This window comes from Mycteria americana, chromosome 5, assembly GCF_035582795.1.
Source record: "Mycteria americana isolate JAX WOST 10 ecotype Jacksonville Zoo and Gardens chromosome 5, USCA_MyAme_1.0, whole genome shotgun sequence".
NCBI lineage: Eukaryota > Metazoa > Chordata > Aves > Ciconiiformes > Ciconiidae > Mycteria > Mycteria americana.
Window position 1 is genome coordinate 38,609,688 of NC_134369.1, and position 26,943 is coordinate 38,636,630.

The window sequence follows — 26,943 nt, forward strand, 5'->3', positions numbered from 1 at the left end:
ATTTCATTATCAGTTATCCAGTTCCTCAACAAGGGACTGTCCATGAGGATGATCATCAGACTGTGAGAAAGAAGTCCTTACAAAAGCATTATTTGAGTCTGGGGGTTTATGGACTGTGTGGTGAATTTGAGAGACTGGCTGGCTTCCAGTTTCTGATCATTGCTCCAGGGTATTGTGGTTTAGCCCCAGTCGGCAATTAAGTACCACACAGCCGCTCGCTCACTCTCCCCCCTGGTGGGATGGGGGAGAGAATTGGAAGAGCGAAAGTAAGAAAACTCGTGGGTTGAGATAAGAACAGTTTAATAACTGGAACAAAAAAAATTGTAATGAGAAGGAAAACAACAAGAGAGCGAGAGAGGAACAAAACCCAGGAAAAAACAAGTGATACAACCACTCACCAGCCACTGACCGATGCCCAGCCTGTCCCCGAGCAGCGATCGCTGCCCCCGGCCAACTCCCCCCAGTTTCTATACTGAGCATGATGCCATATGGTATGGAATAGGCCTTTGGCCAGTTTGGGTCAGCTGTCCCGGCTGTGCCCCCTCCCAGCTTCTTGTGCACCCGGCAGAGCAGGGGAAGCTGAAAAGTCCCTGACTAGAGTAAACATTACTTAGCAACAACTAAAACATCAGTGTGTTATCAGCATTATTCTCATATTAAATCCAAAACACAGCACTATACCAGCTACTAGGGAGAAAATTAACTCTCTCCCAGCTGAAACCAGCACACAGGGGTAGATATAGAGACGAGTGCCTTTGTTCATCCTAATGCTCAAAAAGCTTGAAAGTTTCTTCTCGCTTCCTAGAGTTCAAGAGAAGAGGTACATATAAAGCAGTATCATTTTCTGCAGGCTTGTGAGATTACCTGTGGTTTGATAAAGGTATATTTCTACTTCTGGAGTTTTAATTATTCAGTGTTCAACTCTGGCTTTTCTAGCATCTCAATACATTGCATAACTTTGGCCTGACACTCAAAGCACCAACCTTTTCAATACTAATTTGATCATTGTCTTGTAAATTTTGTTGGGATGTTGTTTAGACGTAAAGTATGGTTTTCCTGCTTTTAAGTCCACTTTTAAACTAAACTTTTCATATGTACTATTAAAATCTTAAATAGTTAGATAGTGGCTATTTTCAGTAACCTGCCTATGTACACTATTCATAGGACTGTTACAGCTTGGTGACCCTAGATTATTACAGAGAAGTTTTATTCTAAGTGTGGGTTGTCAATAATATAAACAGATAAACAAATATTTTGGCATAATCTGAATAAGTATGTTTAGTTTAAAAAGTACCCTGAAGTTGTTCAGTATAGGTATATTTTTTGTTAGTGACCAATGAAACTGTTCTTGAAAAATACGATTTAATGTTTATCCATCATAAGTTAACCAAACCCCAAATAAATAGGTATATAAATAAAAAAGCAACGCATAACCATAGAAATTATCAGGACAATGAACAGTTAGTCCTGTGGTTGAACATAAAAATAGATGTAAATTTAAATGTAGGAAACTTTGGTTCAGTAATTTCGCTTTGCCCCAGTTATTTTGTCATAAAATGAAATTTAGAATTGCTGTAGATTTGCCTTCAAGAAATCTTGTCTTAGGGGAAATCACCCGTGCTGAGGTAGCTGCCTTCCACTTGTCTTATTAACCCTGGGATTCTAAGAGTAGGTTGGCGAAGGGAGTGATAAAAACTCTGTGTCTCTTTCCTTAAGTAGAGCTTCCTTTTGCGATATTAATCTATATTAAGCCTAGAAAACCAGGGGAGCCATGACCTGCTGGTCATTTCTGTCCTTGGCACCTGGTGATTAAGCATAGCGGAGAAGCGAGTCTGGAGCTTGCTACAGGAAATGGCAGGCAGTAAGGCAGGAGACATTGTTCTGTGTTAAATCACAGATAAGGATGGGAATGATTCTAGTGCCCTTTGTCTACAGGTATGCATGCAACCCTGTAATTGGAAAAGGTGTCTGTAAGCTTCATCTAAGCCCTTAGTATTACAATGTGATTTTCAGGAAACTTTCTTCCTGCAGTAGATACCAATGACTTTTGCTGTTGACTTTATGATCTTCTACAGTACCTTGAAAAGGTAAACACGTGCTTTTTGTACGGTCTACATTTTAAAACATTAACCCAAAAGTTAAATGTGTTGGGATACTTTGTTCTTGCTTGTTGTCTGTAATATTCAGCTTTTCAGGCAGTGTTTTTCAGTAATCTGACACAGCGGTGTGATCTGCAGCTGATTTCCCTGTGGAGGACAGCTTTCCCCATGTTGCTTGTTTAAGATTACTCATCCCAGCTAAATGGCTGACTGTAGAATGACCCTCTAACTTGGGTACAAAAAAAAAGAATAGTATCTTTGAATGCCTAAGGTACTGATGTGGAAATTTGACTAAACAAACTTATTAAAGGCCAGGGAATAAGAAGAATATAAATTCCTGCAGATCTGCAGTTTCTGTACTTCCAAAAATAAGAAAAGGAAGGAAAGTGAAGACTTTTGACTGGAACCTGACCGAAATGTTACTGATTTTCTGAATATCAAAGGTGCTTAAGAGTATTTAGTACTTTCTTTATATGTTATGAAAAAAAAAATATTATCCCTGACAGCTGTTGTTAATACCGAGTTATACGGTCTTGAAGATTACCTTCAAGTGTTTTTGCCCATATTAACTAACCAAATCTCACACACGTAGCATTGCCGTGGCAATATATATAGACGAAAGTTATCAACAAGTATCTCAGCAGAGCTTGTTCTGGTTTGAAATAATCCAAGCTTGGGCAGAGTGCAGATGGACAGCCTGCCTGATTTCCAAACAGTTAACTTGGCACTCCTGAGCGCGGGCTGTGTACCCTGCCCACCCAAACAGCTCCTAGTCACTGGGTGTGGTGAAAGCCTTTGATAAGTACCTGCGTACAGTTCACAGAAATAGCTGTGCAGAGTTAGGACAGCAGTAATATGAAACCAGTCTTGTTGGTTTTTGTTCATGGCCCTGGAGGCTGAAATCTGCATTCCAGATGAAACCTGCAGCAAATCGGAAGAGAGCCTCTGTTTTTCCTGCTTTCTTCGGCTTCAAGGGCGCTCACCGAGTTTGCGCTGGCCGGCCGGGAACTGGGGACTCTGGACAGGCTCCGGGCAGTGGCACTGGAAGCTTCCGCTTCATTACTTCGCGTTTCCATTTGGCATTTTTGGCGATTATGGATTTACAAAAGGCGATCTGTATCACAGCGGAAAGCCTATGCAAAAGAATCCGGCAGGAATTTTCTGCTGAAAACCTCTCGCAGCTCCTGCGCTGCGCTGGCATAAGGAAGTAGCAGCCTAAATGCGCCCAGTGCTGTTCGGGAGGGTTGTTTATAGAGCTGCTCTGCACTCCTGAGCACGAAGGAAGTTGTGTGCAGCCAGTAGGATTGCAGGAGTCCCAGCAGTAACCATTGGTGGAATTTGCAGCCGAGATTAGTGCGCTGGCACGTTTGCAGCGACAAACAGCCCTTTGTGTAAAGGAACAAGTTACCGACGCTGCTGAGAACTTTCGTTACGGTGGGTCTTTCTGCTGCTCCTGAAGTAGAGTTTGGAGACCTGACGGGCGCTTTGGCTGCGGCGGGAGCGGAAGGAGGGGCAGGGTGACCCGGGGGCTGGCTGCCTTCGCAGGGCCGGCCAGCGCTGCCTGTTGCAGCCCCTGGAGCGAGTTCCGTCTGCTGTCTGAATGCATGCGGTAAATATTTGTTTAGTAGTTAGCAGCGCTGCTAGAAGCAAACCTATTCTGTACTTCACGCAACATGGAAGAAGGAAATGCGGTGCCTGACTGTAGTGAGCTTTCAGCCCTGGAGAATACAGCAGAAAGCGAACCTGATCTTTTCACTACATTTTCTGTGAAAACACCTTTTGGATTTACAACTACATTTGAATCCGCAGCTTCCAAAGAAGAAATAGTGCTTAAAGCATTTCAACCTTTGCACACCAATATAAATGCTCATGCCAACTCCTGGCATGAGAGGAATGATAATGGTTGTAATGACGACTCAGAAAATCAGCACGGCATGAATAGTACCAGTGGCCAAGCTGACCCAATGTCTGGCAGGCAAACTGACCTGGAGCTGGAGTTAGCTGAACAAAATGAATTACTTCTTCACCATTTAAGGTCTGTACAGACTTCTTTGTCGGAATCTGACAATGATGACAAGGATGCTATTCTCGTACAGGGTACTTTGGTTCATACAACAAGTGATACAGAATCGGACACAGAGAGTAAGGACCTCGACACCGATGAAAACAATACAGGCAAATCTGGGCTAAATAATGCTGCTTTGTCTGCTGAGGCTTTGGATGATAACAATCAAAATAAGGAAGAGTCAGAATCAGAAGGGCACAGCAACAGTGATGACACTGTGGGTACAGATGACATTGAGTTACACCCACCAGTTTCTAAGCGGCTCCCAAAAGAGCTGGATGGTGTTCTGGAGCATGACTCCAATGGAGAAGACAAAATGTTAATGGATGAGCAGTTCAGTTGCTTGCTTGCTACAGGGGAATGCCCTCAAGAACTTCCAGATGAAGAACAAAGACCTTCAGCTGATAATACATCGCTCCAAAAAACAGCACTGGCTGAAAAGACTTTCCAGCTGCCTGCTTTCTTTAGTGGACTGCGTGTGAGGAAAAAGGGACTAACCACAGAGGATGGGGAAACTGTTACAGAAGTTAAACCAAGGGAGAATGATTTAGCTCTGCTTAAATTACGACAGCCTGTTAAGAAATCCAGTGTTACATCAGGTTTGACCACTAAAAAAAAATCAGCTGAACCTAAAGCAAGTCCTACTTTCCTGGAACAACTCTCGCACTTGTTAAACATAGACGTCTCCAAGAATGAAGATAGAACTGAGGACTCTGGTGAGGGATCTGGGGAGAATGAGGACAGTGATGAAGCTCAAGAGAACAAAGCCTCTGGCAAAAGAGAACCACGATTTCCCTCTGAGGAAATAAAATCAAGCCCTGCTGAATCTGCGCTGGACGTCTTTAAAGCTTTATTCACACGGCCTCCCAAAAAAGAAACAACTGCAGATCCTTCAGAGCTGGAAGCCATAAAACGCAAAATGAGAAATGAAAAAGAGTCCTTGAAAGCTGTATTTGAAAGGTCAAAATCAAAACCTGGGGATGGACCATCAGACAAATCTGTAGGTTGAATTACTTTTTCTTCCTAAGGTCTGGAAGTAGATGGATAAAAAAATAATTTCTTGTTTAAAAATTATTGGTGGGGACTTAAGGTCAAAATGTCAGAATTGCCCTCTTCTTTTGGCAATCTCAAATTTTGGATTCCCAACTGAAGAAATCTTGGGGCTAATTTGTCAAAATTCGTGATCATCTGCAGTTGTAGCAGAATTCAGTGAGAACTGGTGATAGCCACAGCCTTTCAATTAGAGGTGAGAACTTAAAAATCAGTTTCTGATTTTAAAAGATCACTACAAAACAGTTGCCCGTATGTGAAGTATGGCTTTAAATCGGGTTGGTGCTGCAAATATTTACTGTAGTATTATTTAATAGTTTCTCAATCTCACTGTGTTTTCTTTCATTGAGTTTTTTATTTTTAAAAGTAGTCTTTACCTTTAGGAATAATTTACTTTACTTTACCTTTAGGAATAATTCTATGATAAGAGCTGATACAAGAAGTTATGGATGATTTTCAACTCAGTTTGTCCAAGATGTAGAATTTAAAGTAATTTTTTTCTTATTTACATGCATATATATGGCTTTGCAAATATTGATAAGCATTTAACCTTATCCAAGTATAACTTAGTGATTCCAATTAGATGACTCAAGTTATGGATTAATATAAACATTTGCAAGGTTAATATTCTTGGGCATATGGAGATTTAGTTAGTATATTTTTAAGGAATGAAAAAAAAATCTCTCCTAAGTTTTCATAGAACCATACTGATAAATGAATTTGAGTGTGATTTGAACCCTTTAATTAAATGAGTAACCCTTGGGTTGGGGTTCCCCCAACCCAAAATTCTTCCAGCTACATCTTTGGCAGATATAATCAGTCCAGGAGATTGTTCTTGATGGCTAAAGGGGAAATTATCCGAACGATTAAATTTGCAGGGTTGGACCCTAAACCTGAAGGTACTTATGTTACTTTGCTGTGTTGGTTGTACTCTCCTTCAAATTGTTATTCTTACATAAAATTAAAAACTTTTTAAAAATCTTGACTGACACCTGGGTAGACCGATAATACCTGTTTGTAGTAAATTACCTACGGGGAGGAGAAAAGAGGTAGTCGTTGGCCATGGCAGTCTGTGTGTGCCCTTCCCATTCCTGGCTTGCTTCTTCCTGCTTACACCATTCCCTGGGCTGTGCTGGCGTAAGCGTTTGTGTGGCTCACAGCAAACCTATTTGGGAAGCTGTCAGCACACATGGTGAGGGGGGAAGCACAGGAGTCGGTGCGAGTAGCTTTTACAAATGCCTGCTTAACGTCCGGTCTAGTACAAATGTATATTTTCTCAGGACAAATCCAGAGTAAAAGGGTCTTGCCTTTCCCTTTCCCTTGCTCACGTGGGCCGTTTACGGGGCCACTTTCATATAGGGTTTTGCTGTTGCTGCAGTTGTGTCTGTGCAATTACTCCGTAGTAGCGTGTTGTAAATCAGATTACAGAAAAGTTAGAGATGTAAAAAAACCCCAAAACGTAAACCTCTAAAAGAACGCTTTTTTAGTGGGTTTTTTCCCCCCGTTTAAAGGGTTATTTTAGCATTCCAGTTGAGAGTGCAGTCCCATTAACAGCTGCAGCAGCATTTTGATGTGGCAGTATTACGTGGTATGTGGACCGAGCAAGCTGCTGGGGGTGGGGCAGGAATGTCATAAACTACCTCTGCTTCCAGAAAATTATATTGTCAAATGGTGTCTTAGGTGAATCCCACTAATGTTTACTTGTAAGAGGAGCACAGATGGGTCTTTTCACTCTGAAACACTAGGAAAAAAACCTAGTGTTCTTGACCACCTCTATGGTTCACCAGAGGATAGACAGCTTTCCACACTGATGTGAACAGTTTCAACAAATCATTGTAGGTCACGTGCGTTATGTTATTTTCCTCCTCAAAATTATTTTTCTACACTGATCTCTTTGTATCTCTTCCAACCAACGGAGCGCTGTTTCAATCAGTAGAATGAGGCAGATACCCATTCTGGAGTACACATGTAGAGCTGAGCACGGTGGTTGCTGTTTTGGAATCAATTGATACTGCAGATTTTAATTTTTTCTTGCATAATTTTAACAGCCTGACCTGAGTCCCTCAGAGCAAGATGACAAGACTCCAGGGAGACTCCAGACTGTCTGGCCGCCACCAAAAGCAAAGCACGAAGAAGTGAAAGTAGGATTAAAGTACACAGAAGCAGGTAAAACAAAGAGGTGAAGCATTTACAGAAATTAGTTTCTGACATTTTTAATCTTGTTTAATACAGAGATGGTGATAAGTCACAGTATTCTCTTACCTGGAAAAACAGACCTTATGTTTTGGATGTGTTGTTTACTGCTACTCATTAAGCATCTGATTTTTTAAATGTAAATGGCTAAATCTGTGTTCAAATCTAAATGCTTGCCTGTACAAATTCATGAGGAAATAAGTGGGGTTTTTGATAAATGAGGTTATCCATTTCCAATGGGATTCTGTTCAAACGAGCGACAGAATAGTGAACGAATGGAAACCTGACTGCCTTTTCCATTGCCTTAGAATGCAGGGGGCAGTGACCTGCTGGGCTCTAGTCCGGCTGCAGATTTTCTTCAGGTAGTGTCCAGAATAAAAGTAACGAATACCATTATTGCAACCTGTGTATAAACAGAGGAATATTCGTATCTGCTTAGATCACTTTTATAGCTAGCCATGTATATTGTCCTATACAAATGTATGAGAGGGTATGTCTGAAGCACAATGCTAACTAGTTATCAGATAAGCTTTCCTCAGGAAAATATTGCTTAATTTTTTGGTATTTAGATACTTACACAGCATATTTACAAGGGAAAAAGGGATTCTTGTAGCCACTGCAACTCTGTGTCAAATTTGTATTCTTAAATATAAAACAGGAAGTCCTTGTTACTCAGAAATTAGTCGTGAACTGTGGAATTGTCTGAAATATCGAAATGAAAGGCAATAGACCACCTGTTCTTCATGTAACTGGAGATTTTAGAAAGTACCACCTAAAAGGTTTAAGTGGAATTAAAACCCAAGCTTCTATACTACCTTGCTGTGAGAAATTGTACAGGGTAATGCTGTATGGTTCTTTCCAATGCCAGTGGATATCCATTTGGCCTTGTAGATGAGAAAGGATAAATAGGAGTAGTGGATCTACTGCTTTGTATTGTTTAGTGTATTACTTCTTTCTCCCCCTTTCCTCAGTTTTCTCTTCCTTAATCTTCCTTTTTTGCAAAGAGGGCATGTTACTGGAAGCGTGAAAGTTGCTGGAAGATTCAGAAAACTTGGTTTTGACAGGAACACCATGGTTCTAATATAGACAGAATTGAATTTACAGTGCATCTGATCGGTCTGAGGTGTGGGAGTCTATCACTAGATGACCAGGACAGGTATTCAGCTGATGACAAGGAGCGCTACAGGCTCTTCCTGTTACTCTTAGGTTCTTATTATGGGCTATATGCTTGCCGTATTTAATTTTACCCAAATAAATAATTTTTTCTCCTAATGACTGTAATCATCTGTGGCAAAAACATATGCTGAAATAAAGAAAGGAAAGGAAGCTGAATTAACAAAAGCTTCAGATTCTATTACTTGTAGAGAAATTAGGTCACGCTTTCCTGAAATTTGAATAGGAAGGACAGACTGGCTTAGAGCCCATGTAAATTGTTACTCTTTTGTTACTGTGATATTTTGGGTGGCGGTGTCATCAACATGCTGATGGTTAGTTTGCTAAGTCAAACTTTTATACAGACCAGATTCTGCAGTTCATTAGTCACTCCAGTGTCTGGCAGAGAGAGGGATTTGAATGAAAACAAACTGCTGGTGATTCAGCTAGGATGAGACAGAAGCGGTGCTTTTAAAGGAAATAGGCAAAGACTATGGTTGCAACATGTGTTAAGAGTGCAGTAGAGTCGTAGGTGTACCTCGGTGAGTAGCAGGTTTGTGTTTCTTTCAGCTGTTCATGGATGCCCAGAAAGCAGTTGTGGCAGCAAGGACACTGCAAGCAGTTGTGAGTTGCAGATGATGGATCAGTTACATCTGCTTTTCTGAGTACTGGGGTGACTGTTTTAAAGCACTATGTGCAGGAATGAATTTATGCAGTCTCCTGCAAGCGAAGGAAAGTACTGTTCATGAGTAGTGCTGATATAATTAAAAAACTCAGAGTTTGTATTCAATGTTGGTCTTACTGCTGGGGGTCGAGGTTTGTGGGTTTTTTTAAATGAATATGAAAGTGGCAATACAGCATTACTCCTAAACTCAGTATCTTCTCTCTGACAGTGGTTGGTACCTTCAAAGTGCATGTGTATACTGGCATTTCCTCTCATGTCTCCCCATCCAGAATTCCCTCCCAGCCACCAGTGCCTTAGGAACTTCTTGTCCACAAAGTGGGCTTCTTAAAAATGTGATATAAAGCAGGTTAGTGATCACCATTAAACTGACGGGTCTCAACCAGTCTCAGCATGAAACCCTATTTCTTACACCAGTGTCTTGTCCTAACAGCTAAGACCAAATGAAAAATTCTTGATTTCAGAATAGAGTTCAAAAATTGTGCGTGGCAGGGATGTTTGTGATTCCAGTCTTCCTCCACTGATGTTCCTGAATAGATGATTATCTGTAACATAAAAAATGCTGAAGTGACTTGTTTTAACTTTCAGTCAATGATGTATGTTAGTGTTTTCATTTCTGTGATTAAGTTTCATCTACCAAAACAATAGGAATCTATATACAAGCAGTAATAATAGGCTGAATTATTAGGTAAGTATTCATTTAGCACAGCTTTATTTTAGGTTTGAACAAAATACATCTGTCACAAGTGTGATCACGTCCAAGGATAAATCTGTGGACATAAGTCTTTGTACTTCTAACAGGCTACAAGAACATGTACTTATTTTATGAGGTAGCATAGATTTTTTTCATTTGTCATGAGAAATCGGTATTTAAAGTAACAATGAAAATGTGAAAGTTGGAATACTGTAAACTTTCTCACAATTCTGCACTAAGTCTTTGATTTACTTCCTTCATCACCATGCACTATGGCAGCTATGACAGGAAGGTAGGGATACTGAGGGAGAAAATTCCTGGCTTTTTGATCTTTCTCACCTCCTTGCCATGTTTTTCCTCATTCTTCTTGCTGCCTAGTGGAAGCAAGAAATTCAGGCTTAATTTGGCCTACGCAGCAGACATCACAGTGACTCATAGCACCTTGGAGGAGCAGCTAACTCCCTCCTGAGGCTCGTAGTCTGGCTTGATGTGTGGGAAACCAACTGAAAAGCAAATGGACATAACAAGGAACACGTGTGTGGGGCTGACTAGGCCCAGGAATATTAGAAGTGAAAGAAGTTAGTGAACAAATATAACTCTGCAATAGGGTTTTTTCATGCCTTTGATAACACCTTGTATAGTCATGGTATTGTCAGCCCCAACACCCAAATCCTGAGTTGTAAATTTTGAATTAAAAGGATGATATTACGATATTTTGGCATATCTTATGTTTTCTTAATCCTTTAATTCCTGTTTCCATAGAGCAAGTGACTGTGCTGTCAACCAGCTCTCTGTAATTAGCACAAGCTGCTTAGATGGTTCTCTAGAGAAACTGGAACTTCTTTGAAGTATGTCAGTCTAAAATAGTTGAAGTCCAAAAAGTCTGTAGTACATTACACCATTTATATCCTGGAAGACTAGAAAAAGGGTATTTTAATTTATAGTTATAGGTTTATTCCATGGAAGTCTTTCCCGTGTAATTAAAGACATTTCTGTGCATATTTCTCTGGTCCTAATGTTCTGTTCTTCTGTTTTCATTAAAAGTTCCTTTTTCTTTTTCCTCCATAATTCTGAGAGAGATTTCTCCCATTTTTTAAGCATTAAATCTGATAGAGGGGTAGATGTGTCAGCTATTACGTATGGTGAAAATATCTAGCCAGGTAGAGGAGACAAATTCATGTCTATACTGAGTTAACTCATCTGTGATACTAGATCACATAGAATCCACATATAATGAATGTCTTAGCTGCTGTGTATGACTAGATCAGCACTTGCAGCCTCTCACGTCCAAGAAGAGGAGTTTAGACATGAGTTCTGCTGCTCATAAAACTACTTATGTTTGAAGAACAGTTTCCACATTAAGGTAGTATGGATATACAGATCCTGTAATTCCTATTAAAAATGCATTTTTAGCCATTAAGATCAAAATAGTTCTCATAAAACAGAGAGAGTTTAGTCTTTTGCTTAAGCAAAACAGAGATTTAAAAAGTGATAAGAGAGAAGTATTTGACATTCCTGCTGGAGAAAATGTTAAAAAAAATCAAGTTGAAACATTAATCCATTTAGTGCTTTTTTCATTACATGTTTTCCCATTAATTCCAATGTCCGTATTTAACATTTAAAAACTCTGTTCTCTCACAGTCTGTCTATTCATCATCCTTAAACCTGCAGTGAGGTAATACTGTCTCTATGGTGCCACAATTTCTATAACAACAGTCTGTGATGCTGTAAGCAAAATTTTCAGGGTAAATAAGAAAATCAAGAGGTGACTGAGAAAGCTCTTATTAAACAAGTGTCTAAGTAAATGGCAAGTGAAATAAAAAATAATGGCAGAGTCTCAAATATAATAATTGCCAAGTCTTAAATATATTAAAGCCTTGGTCCCCTATGCTCTGGGTTCCCAGCAAGAAAATCACTTTATGATCATGACATAAATGCAGAGAATAACCAAGCATAATGGTCTGAACAAAGAGATGAGAGATAAGAACATGATTTCTTATCTTTCTTTAACATAAACTTCCTTTGTGGCCTTGAACAACTTGTGTTTGTCTCCAAAAAAATAACGCTTGATGTTGTTAGTGTCCTCAAGGAAGTTGTGACAGTGGCTGCTAACAGTTGGTTTCATCTTAAAATAAAAATATTGACTTTTTTTTCCTAATTTCAGTTTATTGACTTCAGTGTGGGATTTGGAGTTTAGTTCTGGGATTCTATTATAAATTATTGTAATGCATTAGATAAAGCAGGACTACAGCAAGCAGGATATTATGCATTGGTTGAAGAGAGTTTTTTTGTGATTTAATGGTCACTGATCAATTTGATGTGACCTCAGAGTGCAGGTGGACTGCATAAAGGTTTTGTAAATGATTTTACTACATTTTACTGCATTTCTTGTGCAGCATGACAGGCACATTTGGCCATGTTATGTCAGTGTTTCATATTCTGACAAATACACTAGCTTGTTATTGAGAAGCTGAGTTTTTTATTACAAGCCAGATTGTTGTAGCCATATTATATTCCTCTAGACTAACAATGACATTTTCTCCCCTTACTTATGCCAACTAAAGCTATAATTTTATGGATTTGGAAGGTATTGGGCATAGTGCTGCTTGGAAGTATCTACAGTCTCAGACAAATGGGTTGTGCATGTGCTGATGAATGCAGCAGCCACTTTTCCAGATATCTTACAGCCCTGTCTGCTAAGATTTACTTTGAAAATATTAAAAAAACTTCAAAAACCAGCAAGCAAAAGAAACTTCCTTTGCTTTTCTCTCCCCACCTCAGCTGATAATGTCATTCATACTGTGCCTCTTGAGATAGGAACAAAAAGATAGGCACCTGTCAATGCTGAAGATTTGTTGTTAAGATGATTGTGTTCCATTTCCAGCCCTTTTGCTACCTTCTGGAATGACTTCAGGAAAATTGTGAGACCTGTCCAAGCTTCAGTTTACCCACCCGTAAAATTGGGATAAGAATCCTGACCTATTTTTCGAGCCAAATTAAATTCCTTTTCTGTTTATAGGCTATTAGCATTAGATAGAGATGCAGAATGCAAAAGAATACTGACTTCCTAAACTTGAATTTGCAAAAAAGTAACACTTACAGTATGGTAACTGTGCCAAAGGCTGTGTGATAAAATGTTCATGCTTTCCTATACGCGGAGGACTATATTATTACAGGATGAGGGGGAAGAAGAGTTATGCCCCTCTTTTTCAATAAAAATCCCTGCTTTATTTCCATTATGCATACCATCTATAGAAATGTAGTAATTTTAGGAGACCTATTGTTTTTGGGTCTGGATGCATCTATTGCAGCAGACGCCTGACAAGGACATGTTTTACAGTATACAAAGCCATATCTGGCTGCATACATCTGTGTAGCCATAGATACCAGCCTGCTTAAGAATTCACGTACAGAACAGCTTCAGTCCACTCAAAGTAGAAACTTGATTTTTAAACTACATTTTTCCTAGTGAGAAGATTAATCTATTATCTGAATATAACGAAGGCAAGTTCTGTGAATTATTTCTTTTACTGTAGTTTTTATTTTGAAATGTAGGCACCACTATGGCTCCTACCAATGTGATATTGCAAAGGCCCAAAACGGTCACAGGATTTTACGGGATGAGTCTTGTTATATAATTGAAACACAGAGTGAAAGAGCAATTGTGTACAGCACAAGAAGAATGACTTTGTATTTTATTTCCATGGGTCTATTTCAAAATATATGAAGCCCTTTGTATAACAGGAATGCCTCTGAGTTTTATTTAATTCACTTTCCTGTTCTCCAGTCTCACTGTTCACGTGATCTGAAGTTCTGTTTGGCCCAGCATTTGAACATGAGAGATTTAAATACTAGCCTAAATGAAACCCTGAGTCTGAACACCCTGAGGCTTTCTGAAAATCGGCACCTGGATTTAGAACTGCTTTTTGGGTTTCTTTGTAGTTAAATTTGATATCATCTCTGCCAAGTTTGCCCCCTCTGCTGCAGCACAGAGACGTACTCTTATCTGTAAAAACCCAACCCTATTTATTAGGGTACATTTCTTAGTTTTGGATATATCCGTGTTTTAAGTTTGTCAACAGTTCTAAACTTGAGAATTGCTGAGAATACATTGGGGAAGTGGTGTGCCTATGTGTGTGGGTACGTAGTGTGCCTACACTCACCCACATACCCACCCACATTTGAAAAAATATACACTTATAGTGCATATATAGTATATGTGCATTCTCAATGTATCCTTACTATATATAGTATACAGTGATTGCGAAGGTGTTATAGATCTAGAATGAGTGCTTTGTATTTTTAAATGTGTGTTAGATGAAGTAGATAGAGTCTGTAACTCAACAAAGAAATTTTGTAATAAATTTGTTCCTTGTGTTTGCTGATAAGGTGTTACTTGTTTACCATATTGCATTGGGGAATGTGAACTTGTAATCGATTGGTTTTGTAAATATGAAGTAGGACCTTTATAGAGAAAGAAATCATGTTGAATGTCCCCAGCAGCAGTACCTCTGATGCTGCCTTCCTGGGAGGGTGAAAATGGCAAGCGAAACCATTCATTTCTGCTATCAGGTAAATGAATTGAGCTGTAACCTCACCTGTGACAGGAGAGGAATGATCAAGTAGACAAGTTACTCGGGTGTCTGCTTCTGAATAGTGCTTTATAGTGCTTTGCAGTCAGAAAGAGTAAGAGCTATTTTCTGCATTTCCATAACAGAGGATCAAGGGGTTGCTGGTTTTTCCTTCAGGAGGCTGCTTTTCTGTGGGTATGGTTCTGTTGTTCTCAGGGAATTCAATGAGTGTTGTGAAGTTACTTCATTTTCTGTAGTAATTTAACTCTTACATCTTCTGTATTATCTCAATATCCAGACAGTATTTAGATACTGGACTATTGGCTTGTTTAGGGCTGTTTATTCTCCACATGTCCCTCTCCATCTGTCACCCTTCCTCATATCTTCCATATTTCCACTGTACCAGAATCTTTAAGGTGCTGAAAATCATTGAAATTTTAGGTTTGAAGGGTTCTTCCTTCCCTTAAAAGTCTAAAAAAACCCCTAAGTTGAAGTGAAGGATGTCTGCTCGTTTCCCAGTCTGGGGAATTGACGTCCTTATATGTATTGAATGATGGGGCTGCAAAAGAGTTCAGGTTCAATGGGAAGTAAAGGAAGGAGGACAGGTAGGAGGGAGTAGATGGAATGGGGTGAGGGAAGAAGGATTAGAATAATGTGCCAAAACTACATTCAGTATTGTTTTAGCCAATCCCCTATCCCTGAAAAATAGGTAATTCTTAAGAATTTCTTTAAGCGTAAATCAATTTTAATTTCCTAGTTCTAAAAGGATGCTTAAATGCAAAACTTGTTCAAACTGGTGTTCAGAAAGTTTAAGGGATTCTGTCTGTCAACTTTTTATAAACCTAAGCTTTGGGCTTTCACTGACCAATCATGTCGTAAAATCTGTGTAAGCCACAATTTGTCTACTTAGTGTTGCATTCATGTAGCATTTCAAATAAATATTTGTATTTCTCCCAGTGTTACTTCTTCTGTGTGAAAATTATGCTTTATAAACACCATTCCAAGACTGAACAAATAACATGTTTTGAAAGTTGCTCATGACTATGGTTATTGGAAGAAAATTTGCTGCATTTTAGGACTGTAGCCTGAAAAAGCCTGGAAGGTCGCATCAATGTGCCTGGAAAAATAAATATCTAAATAATAAACAAGGTGCAGCTGTGGCGAGTAGATTCCCTTCTGAGACCTGATGCTTAAAGGCGAAAACTACAGGGGGAAATAATGGAGGAGGAAACAAAGACTATAGTGAAAGGGAATATTGAAAATGATGGGACCAGGGATTACCAAGGAGAGAGAAAAGATTAAGAAACCCTCACTATTCTAAAATGTAATGAATTAGCTCAATTAAAAGTTAATGATTTCCTTTATGCTACAAGGTGTGGTACATCTCAAGAGAGGCAGATTGCGCTCAAGTTTTCCAGCTTTTGTTCTCAAATTACTTCTAAATTGTGTTAACATTATTTTGCATGTTTCCACATACTGAGCTTAATACATAAGATTTTTTACAAAAATTAATGTACAGACCAGAAGTAACTATATAGGTCATTTATCTTCAAAGCTTCTACTTTCTACTTGAAGTTTTGAGATTATGGCAGAGAAGGTTCCTAAATTGCTTATGTAAATTTTGAGGGGTAATTCGTCTATTTGAAATGTGAGTTATGGAGATTTCTGTGGGAAAGGTTTTCATATAAGATTTTATTTAAAATTTATTTAAAACTATTCAAGTAGGTGAGTTGTTTTATTATCAAAGAAGAAAAGGTAGTTTTTGCACAGCACAGTTTTGAACACATATAGAATAATACTGAATAATATTTGAGTGTGTATACTTGCTTTTTGCAACAGTTTTGGAGAATGAAAATTGTCATTTGAAACATTGTGACCCACTGCATCCAGTATTCCCAAAGTTGCAGGTCAAATTTTCAGGTCACCAGATTTACCAGTGAACGCTTGTACCTTTTCTTTTAGAAATGGTGATTAACAGTGCAGCTTGCTCAGTATCGTGACAAACATTTACATGAGCATGTATTGTGTATATTTGTAAACTTTATTGCTGCTCTGTATTCAGATAATTTCTGTGTGATTATACAACTGAACATATGCTAAGCATTTGCATAAATTACATAGGTTGTCCAAACCATCCAGATTTTATTTCATGTTTGGTTTTCTATGCATTAAGGAAAAACATGCATGCTATAGTGTGTATTTGCTTTGCAAAACGGTGAAGCATGCCTCATACTTTACTAATCATTAGTAATATTTTATATGCTTTATTTCTACCACCTGGTGGCACGTCATACATTGGCCACTGTTATTGCACAGTCTATGATTTTTTTCAAAAGTGCATGTTTTAGAAACAACTTAAAAAGCAAAACAAGGAATTCTTGAAAGCGTTCCCACCCCAAACTTGTGTCTTCTAATCAGATTGTATGGAATGAATCTGTCAAAAGAGGCTAAGCTTCTGATCTGCATTGCTCTCCTTGCCTTACCAAGCAACATGAAAAGACAATAATGAGTGAGGACCATTGTTATTTCCAATTGAAAATCTTGAGGAATCAATAAAATAAATTATTTAGTCATTCTACAGTGTGCGATATGCAATTCTGTGTATATATCGAGCTGAAAGCTTTATAGAGATATTTGCAGGTTTGTTTTCATAGGGAGTGTTGCTACATGTGGCCTATGGTTAACTAAGGAATGTCCGTGGGATTTTTTTACGTGGTAGAAATTTATTTAAATACTTGCTATTTGATTTTGATTTGATTTGATGGACAGTGCTAATATCTAGGAACACTTGAGAAATTAAGCAATTCATAAACAGTTGATAATTTTTTGCAAGATGAAATGATATAAATGGGAGCTGAAAATACTGACCGAGGTGTATGTTTGTAGCAATGAATAAAAAGCAGGGGAGTCTGCCAGACTCCCTGCTAGAATGCATATTTAATGGGTGTAAAAATATAAATTCCCTGTGTGAAGCTTAAATACAATCTTACTTATGCTTTTGTCTCTAGCTCACCTAAAGCTTTACAAGGAGGGAGCACCAGGTGGGTGGAACAGTGTAACGTTGTCCGTCTGTGTCTAGTCTTTTGTCTCTTTTGTTACTGTAAAGGCAGTATTTACTTTTCCTTGATGGAATAAAAATGGTAAAGGCAGAGTCTGCAGTACCTACCACTGTTTAGGACTGAAAATTTAATAAAGACTACAGAAGTTCTGTAATACAGATGAGGAACTGTTTTCAGAATTCTAGCTTACGTTACTTTCGTTTCAGTGGCTGCCATCCCACTAAAGTGAGTGGAACTTGGGTTGATTTCTTTGACTTTCAGCTCCATCCCACAATGCTGAGTGTGAAATTTTGCAAAGTTAAGATTTGAAGTCTGATCGGAAGAACATCACAATTGAGAACTGGTGTATTACTTTCTCTTCTTCTCCTGGTTTTTGTTGGTGGTGGTGGTGGTTTTTTCCCTCATTTCTCTTGTCTGTGAGCACACTCCAGGTAAATGTAAGCCATTTTAGAGATAATCTAGTAAACCTAATAATTAGGCTTGTTATAATCTGGCAGTGCTTATTCTAAAAATCTTCAAAGCAAAGACTAGAGATGTAGTGAAAATTGAGCTGGAAAAGTTCTTTCTGAGTTGGTGGGCTATGGTCCTCCGTTGTGAGGTGTATCTTATATAAAACTGAGGTAACAGCTGAATTTAAGCAAAAAGACAAGGTGAAGTGAATTATTACATGATGAGAAATATTGTAGTGGCATACTTTTACTGTTTTGAATAAATATTGCATATAAAAAATGGGAACTGAAGCTTTTTGTACAAGAACTAAATTTGCCCTGTTTACTAGTTTAGTACTAGTCAGTTTGGAAGGATTAAAGGGATAAGGGATGACAGCTTTTTACTTTTCCATAACCTTGATGTATTTGGACACACACTGGTCCTTATTCAAAACAAGAGCACATTTAATACTGCCAAAGAAATACAATAAAATCCCATTGAAAACTGTGTGAGGGCTAATTAGATACTAACTGATAACACCATTAGCAATGAATCAGTAGGGATGTCTTTTGAAGGAAAAGGAGATTTAATTGTGCTTTAAGAAAGGGAATGAATGATATGAACCTGATTTACGGAAGTTTATTTCAGATATAGCCTGTATGTGTCTTTCTGCGTTTTCTTGCTTGGTTTTGTATCCCACCCAAGAGCAGGACACACAGAGCCCTGGCCATTGTTGGATTTCAAATGAAGCTTAAGGAACTTATTTCATACAAATTCTTGTGACTTGGAAACTCCTTTTAAGCAGCTCTTTCAAATGATTGTTATTATCGAATGTGTGATAACTAACTGAAGCAGAGTTGGAACTCAGTTTATTTTAAAAGAGGATTTTCTGGTCCTCTTTATTCTATGATGACTTGTCACTTCTGCAGTTGCTTGCTGAAGTAACTGACATAACTGAATCAGGCGTGTTTCAAAGCACTTACATTTTTCTGTGTATGTGGAAATGAGAGAAAGCGACATCTTCTGGAGGGTCCTTCTGTGACAGCTGAGACAGCAGGGACATTTTGTGGTATTTTAGGTGAAGGCTGACTAGTTTCATTCTGGTGTCATGAAGGTAGTGAACCTGTGTACTTTTTATAAATGTGCTGCTTTTTTTGATATTGAGTTTATATAATCCATAACGTACATAAAGTACTCTGAAATTTCGGTCTGCCTTTTTTGCTAAAATAAATATTTGAATAAAAGCATCCTAAAGACATTCTCAAATGATGAAATACCAACTCCCTAGTGATTAAAACACCCTTTCTGAAGAGCAAGAAGTTCTTTCTGAGCCCTCCTTTTAGTGTAACGCATTGCCTCAGTATCTCTAGCCTGTCTTCTCCTTTATTTCTGTAAGTTAAGAAACTGTCATTATACTGTGTATGGATGATCATTATTTGTTTATTCATTAAGCAGTTTCCTGTTCTCACGCTTTTCAAACAATTACAGTATAGCAATCTGCTGAGTTAAAACTTTCTAAGGATTAAGATTTGTTTTCTTTTTTTTGATCCTTTTTTGTAGTTGAGTTAGGAGTACTAGATGTTGTTGGTGAATATTCAATGTGAGTATTTTACAAGACTTATAAACAAACCTTATGACCAGGATAAACTCTTGATGCATTATATCACTGAAGAACAAGTTAGTCCTTAATTCTACCGTGAAACACCATTTAGATGATGATGCAAGTGGACATCATACTAGAAGAAATAAATCCAAAGGACTTTGAAGCCCTGTCCTATTGCCTTTGAAGTTTCATAATGAGAGTCCACTCATGTTCGTTACAGCTGCATGAATACTTCTTAGGAAATAAGACAGTGTTCAGACATTTTTGCATTAATTAAAGCAACTTATATTGGAGTTTGTTAGAATTTCCCTGCACATACCATCAGTGATCTTAGAGTAGGAAAGTTACATTGTCTATATAAACCCTCATTAAGTGGACTTCTGAAGAGTGTGGTCTGACAGACTCATCTCTCCCTGACAATTCAATTGCTAGCATTTCCCATTTCCCTCACTCGAAGTAGGCCCTACCTTACAGGACTCTGGTGGTGGTGTGGAGGTCCTAGAAACACTTAGGTATGTAGAGTTACAGGCCATTCATGTGATTGACTGCCTGCTTGGAGACTGGGCAAATGAGCAAGCTATTATGATTGCCCATCCCATAAAAATCTCATATTTTTTCCCTCCTTTCCAATGGAACAAATAAGTAAACAACATCTTAGAATTGTTCATGGAACAGAAAAAGAAAATCCTACCACTTAACTCTACCCTAAAAAGCTGGGGTTCTGAGGTGAAGGAATTCTAGCCCTTGCAACTTCTTGAACACAGTAAACAATATTTACTGATCATACAGATATGGTTCAGATTGTGAAGGTCTTCTGAATTTGTAACTAAAAAGATCAGAGGTGTAATTATTTGGGAATTCTGTGTGTTTTAAAGAAGCCAGCTCAAACTAAACCCTCCATTCAATAACCTTAACACCTCAATATCCTAGCTCATTTTTCTCTGTAGAAACCATAGACCCAACCAGGCCCACAGAAGCTATGGGTGTATTGCCTGGAGACCATGTTTATCCTAGAAGGGCAAGGTAAATGCTAAAGCAGAACAGTTGATGCACTAAATACTGATGGATTCATTCATATTCAGGTATCAAGGGCCGAATAATACTAGAATATGCTGCTATTGTAGATACTTGCTTTTTATTGAGTATTAAGGGTAGATTTGAGCAGTCCTGTGTTATATATTTTGTTTGCAAGATTAGCTTTGAGGGCCAAAATTTTAGAAAACACAGTGCTGAAAAAATTAGTCCAATATATTGAATACATCTTCCTTTGTTTCAGATTATTCTGTGTTGAAGTTTAAACTCATAGTTATGAAATACAATAACAATTAAAGAGTATGTGCTTTTTGTATAACTTACATCAGGATAAGCAACCTTTCTCTATTGCTTTACCTTTTTCCCCATATGTAAGTCTTGGTATCCGTCAACTTTTTGAGTTCCAGGCACTTTTGTTTTTAAATTGCTGTTCAAGAGAACGTGAATAAAACCTTCAGCTGTTGTACCTGTACATCCCTAATGTTCTTTAGTGTATTTGTACACTTCTGCTTCAGCAGATGTGATGGATAAATGGTTGTAGGCATTTGTCCACTGTTTCACAATACGTAATCGTCTGTTGTTTTCACACAGTTGATGTCTGTGATTCTATAACGAATGCCATTTCTGCCTTCTTAGAGCATTTTAAGCCCTTTGTTCACCTCTTGTCCATCTTAATTATTCACCCATTTGTAATTGTTTGGTTTCGTTTCTTCAGCTTTTCCATTGTGCTTCGGCAATAATTCTCTTATCTGTTTACCTACTATGTTTGATGCAATTGCAGGACACAGAGTTGCTTCCTCCTTGCAGTGGGTATTTAGTTAAACACAATCTCATTTCCTTCTTGCAACCCATTATTTTATTGTAGATGTTAATTCCATGCTTTAACTGGAGCAGTTCAAATGTTGTAGTAGCTTATGATAAAGAAAATATTATTAAAAAATTCTTGCTTTTAGATCCAGATTTCTTTTCCTGATATACTGATATCTTTTTAGTCAATGTTATCTTTGCATGATCCATATTGCCAGCATACTTTAAAATCGTGAAGCAGACCGATACCAAATCTGGAAGTTAGCTAAGGAAGAAAGTTACCAGATTTGCACTGGTTCTGTCTTTGCAATGTTCAATGCTAAAATATTTGTTTAAAATCAGATAAAATACTAATTATAATTAATTTTTCCTGCAGTTGTGTGTAGGCAGAACCAAATATAGTATGACTGGAAGTAAAGTTATGATACTTTCTAATATTGACTATGTCTATGGGTGGCAGAACAGGATCATGACATTAGTCTAGTTGATCACTCCAGAAATCATGGGGTTTTTTCCTCCAAGGACCTTCTAAAAACATACACTTGGACAGGGAAATTTCAAATGTATATGTTACTATCAAATAAAATTTAACATGCTAATCATTAGGAAAAAGATATGATGAAAAACTGTATTAAAATAAAAATCTAGATAAAAAAACCTAGATAAAATCTAGATAAAAATCTAGATTTAAAAAAAAAAATCTAAAAATCTAGATAAAAAAGATAGATAACAAGTTCACATCTAGAATAAAAAAACAGTATAGCTATACCCATAAATTAGTGAATTACAGTTTGACTTCAGGGGGGAAAAAAAAAAAGAAAGAAAGAAAAAGTTTATTAATGGAGTGCAAAACTGCCACCCGGTGGAAGTAGGTAATTTTACATTTTCTCAATCTCTTCCTTCAGATTTTCAAGAAATCAGAGATCTATTTTCTTGTCACCAGAATGTATAATATATTTACTCATTATGGAAATTATTCCCACTTTTCTTGTTTTAATCATATTTATCTATAGTAGAGAATAATGTTTCAAAGCATACAGAGAAGGAGAGTTATGATTTTACAAGAGATAACATTTAATGTACAGTGACTATTGGAATGTGTACATGGCACTAGATTTTAAAAAGCTCCATATCTCTCTTGTACTGGGGAGCCCAGCACTGGAGACAGCACTCCAGGTGTGGCCTCACCAGCGCTGAGTAGAGGGGAAGGATCACCTTCCTGGACCTGCTGGCGACGCTTCTCCTAACACAGCCCAGGACACTGTTAGCCTTCTTTGCTGCAGGGGCATGTTGCTGGCTCATGTTCAACTCGGTGTCCGTGTCCCCCAGGTCCTTTTCTGCAGAGCTGCTTTCCAGCCAGTTGGCCCCCAGCATGTCCTGGTGCCTGGGGTTGTTTCTCCCCAGGTGTGGGACTTTGCACTTCCCCTTGTTGAACTTCGTGAGGTTCCTCTCAGCCCATTTCTCCAGCCTGTTGAGGTCCCTCTGGATGGCAGCAAGACCCTCCAGTTTATGAGCCACTCCTCCCAGTTTTGTATCGTCAGCAAACTTGCTGAGGGTGCAAACGCTCTGCAACTACATTGCACATATTCATAAATGAACTGGAAAAGTGAGGCTTGAGAAGGGGAAGCTTGCAGCTGATATGAAGTTAGTAAGAGCAGTGAAGATAAGACCTGAATGCAAATTTAGCATTCTCTCATCAGAATGCAAGGTTTTTTTCATGACAATTAAAAAAAAAAGGTAAAAAAATTCTAAGATTGAGGGACTATGCAATAAAATGGCAAAGGAAATCCAAAATATAGAACTATTAAGACAGGCACTTGAGGAAAAAATCCTAAATACATATAGAGAATAGTGAAGTCCGATCTAGATCATTAGTCTTTAAAAACAAGACCTTGATCTTAAAATAGATCTTGGGAAATGTCAGCTCAGTGCTCAGTAGTGATCAAAAAGCAACTGAAGTGATAGGAAGTAGTAGGAAAGAAATAGAAGATAAAACCTTCTAGATCATCATAACACTGTTATGATGATACTGATTACTGATGATAACATCATCATAAATGTCCACATTTTGAATTTCCTGGGAAACTGTAGTTTTGTCAACTCAGGGTACAGTAGAACTGTAAAAGGTTCAGGGAAGAATGGCAACTTTGATCGACAATATGGAACATGTTCCTTATGAGGAAAGTCTAAGTAGACTAATATTCTTTCAACTGGCGAAGAATCAGTCAAGGGGGCATATGGTGGAGATCTTTAAAATCATAAGAAACAGCAAATGGGTAAACGGTGAACAGTTGTTCACTGTTTCTTCCAGCACAGGAATTGGAGGCATCAAATGCACCTAACAGGTGCAGATTCAAAATAAACAAAAGGGTCTTTACCTAATGGGGAATTAGTTCTTTGCTGCAGGACGTTGTTGGCTTGCAGGAGTTTTAAAATCAGCTATGCACATTCATGGAAGAGGAATCCACTTGCAAACTATTAAATATGCAAACTTCTCTGGTTTAGAAAGTTCCTGAGTTGCAAATCAGGTTGCTGGAAGAGCGTACTGGAAAAGTACTGCTACCTTTTTGCCGATTTTTAGTTTTTTACGTCACTCGCTTTTTGGCTACTGAGACAGGATACTAGGCGGAATAGGCTTTTGGCTTGTCTCAGTAGAAATATAATTTTGTTCACTATGAAACCGAATGATTTTTATTTTACAGTCGCACTGCTCGGCACTGTGGCAATTCTCAGTTTACCTCTTCGGGGGCCTGTAGAAATAGGAACAAAAATAGACTTTGCATTGTGCCCCCAAACCTCTGTAAATTAGGATTATGTGACAAGAGTAATCCCAAAGTAAGATATTTTTGCTTCATTCACTGCACTTCAGAGTGCCTTCTGGAAACTGAATCAGTTTCTGGTAAGAACTTCAGCTCCTTTTTCCAGCATTCTGCTGCTTTAACGGTCTACAATGAGTTTATCTTCCCAAACTAGATATTTTCTTTTACTTAGGTAGCTATTTTTTCCCCTGTTATACCTTAGTGCAGCTTTTCTGTAAAATCTGATTGACTGGATAACCCCCAGGTACCCTCACTGGGTAACAACTATTCCCCTGAAAGTGATCTGGATAGAGCTCAGAACTTGGAAAAGTGATTTGGTCTAGACCACAGGCGTCTCTTTGTCCTGCTTCTATGTGAAGAGAGGATCTTCGTGCTTTAATGTTGGTGTAAGTTGCACATTGGATGCAAAATACCTACGGCAAGTCCTAGAGGCAGAAAGTATGAATGTAAAGGACGAAAGTGCAGAAAAGTGGTAATGGTAGTGGAGGGAAGGGTCATTTTGTCATCATCATTGTTCTTATGATGATGAGGTCCAAGTAGAGTTTTGGTGTCTCCGATAAATCTGTATGATTAGTATGACTGCGTTAGATACCGGTCTTATCTACCAACTACGACAAAACATGACAGTAAATGGAAATTTAAGTTTCACAGTAAGGAGGGGTTTTTTTTACAATTATTAACTGCTCTATTTTTCCAACAGCAGCATACAGAAGGGAAACCTTGCACTGTCATGTCACTGTATATCTTTAGTTTTCACCAAGGCCACTATCTAGCTTCCTGTGTACTTTGCCAGCTTTCACGTTACTTTAAAAAAAGTATTTTAGTGAAAAATTTTTCACTAACCTGGTGTTTTAAAATACATTGCTAACTACCAGCAGATGTAACAAATATCTGTATTTATTTAAGACTTTATAATGTATATCTGCTTTATCTCACTATCTTAGAAAAAACATACAGTTTTATGAAAGTTTGCTTTAGCTGCAGTGGGTTCTAATTATTGACTGAAGGAAGCATCAAGTTGCATAAGTAAAGAGTATGCCCAAATGGGCAACAAATTCCATCATTTATTAAATTTTTCTTGGGATGGAGTCCACTCAAAACAAAGGAAAAAGTAGTAAATTAGAAATAGTAAATGAAAATTAAGAGTTAGAGCTGGTTGGAGCTGAATCTATGCAGTGAGATTGTTTACTTTTTTGCTTGTTTGCCTTATGTAAAGAACTAACATTTTTAATTGTTGTCTCAGTAATAAAATCCTAATTTGCTTGTGGTCATTTTTCAGGATAGGAGCACTTGCCATCTGATTTGTATCTGATTTGTTTGTGTCAAAAGCCCTCCAAAGCAATATCTGCATTAAGGATAGCTAACTAATTTGTGCCCTACAGCCACTGTCTTCCCGGCAGGCTGTTTGGAGACCAGGCAAGTACAACAGGATGTTTGTACAATCAGCCTTCTGTTATCCAGCATAATGAAAGACTTGAAAACCTCAGAAAATACGTGCCCTCTGACCCCTACACAAACTAGGGGATGTGCTGGCATGGAATACAGGAAAGAGTCACCTTGTGACACAAGATGAGCTTGGGGATCTATAAAGTAGGATGTAAAGAAGAGGGAGCCAGGCTCTTTTCAGTGGTGCCCAGTGACAGGGCCAGTGTGAGCACACACTGAAACACAGAAGGGTCCGGCTAAACATCCGGAAACACTTTCTCACTGTGAGGGTGCCTAAGCACTGGCACAGGTTGCCCAGAGAGGATGAGGAGGATGGAGATTCGTGGAAGCATTCAAAAGCTGTCTGGACACGGTTCTGGGCAACCAGCTTGGGGCGGGGGGGGGGGAGGTTGGACCAGGCGACCTCCAGAGGTCCCTTCCAACCTCAGCTGTTCTGTGGTTCTGTGATTTGAAGCTTTATTTCCATGTCAGTCTTGAAGGTCTTCAGGTATTGCAGCACCAGGAAGTGGAAGGTCATACAGTGCAGCTGCAACCTTATATCTCGGCTGGCTCTGGGAACTGCCCACATATGTACATGTGTCTTAACTAATAAGGCTGGGTGAGTTACAACGATTATGGGAGAATCAGGCTGGCTACACACAGAGCTGTATCAGATTTCTTAAACTCTGGCATAGTTAATTTGTAACCTAGACAAATCACTCATTGACAATTTAGAGTTACAGTATTTCTGGATTGTTTCTGTAGTCTAGTCGCATCTGTTTTGTGAGTTAAGTGGAATTTAAGAACTCAGTAGTTTATAAAGCCTGACCTATATTTTGTTTGCAGTACAGTTCCTTCTATTAACATGTCATTATTGTTTACTTTGCTGTTGTGATTTTACCATTCTAAGCAGCATCCCAACACCATTCTGTAATTAAACTTTATTATTCTCTTTGTTACGTTGCCAGTATGTTCAGAAACTGATTTTTGGAATTATATGGATGTGATTATTCTTTCTAGTCAAATTCTTCAGTGTTTGAATGATTCAGATTGCCATTGCTGTGTGTAGGATATTTTCTTGGGATGTTAACTATCCATGTAGAATTATACCAAATTAAGGTGACTTCACAAAAAATATGAAAGGAATGGACATGAGTTACTTTGTATTATACAAAACTATAACTGTGATGTGATTTCTTTTTTGTTATAATATCTTACACACAAAAATAAATGTTTGCTTGAGAAGAATTAAAAAGGTGCTTA

General features: G+C 38.3%; 1 protein-coding gene across 1 annotated transcript in view; it reads left to right on the forward strand.

Moving 5' to 3' along the window:
* The first annotated feature begins 3,002 nt into the window (after window positions 1–3,002).
* The window catches only part of LOC142410447 (formin), a 150,370-nt gene continuing 126,429 nt past the window's right edge, over window positions 3,003–26,943 (forward strand). Inside the window, exons 1-2 of the mRNA XM_075503017.1 lie at window positions 3,003–5,164; window positions 7,263–7,380. Of these exons, the coding sequence (XP_075359132.1) occupies window positions 3,773–5,164; window positions 7,263–7,380 (1,510 nt within the window). The 5' untranslated portion in view covers window positions 3,003–3,772. The remainder of the gene's footprint in view (window positions 5,165–7,262; window positions 7,381–26,943) is intronic.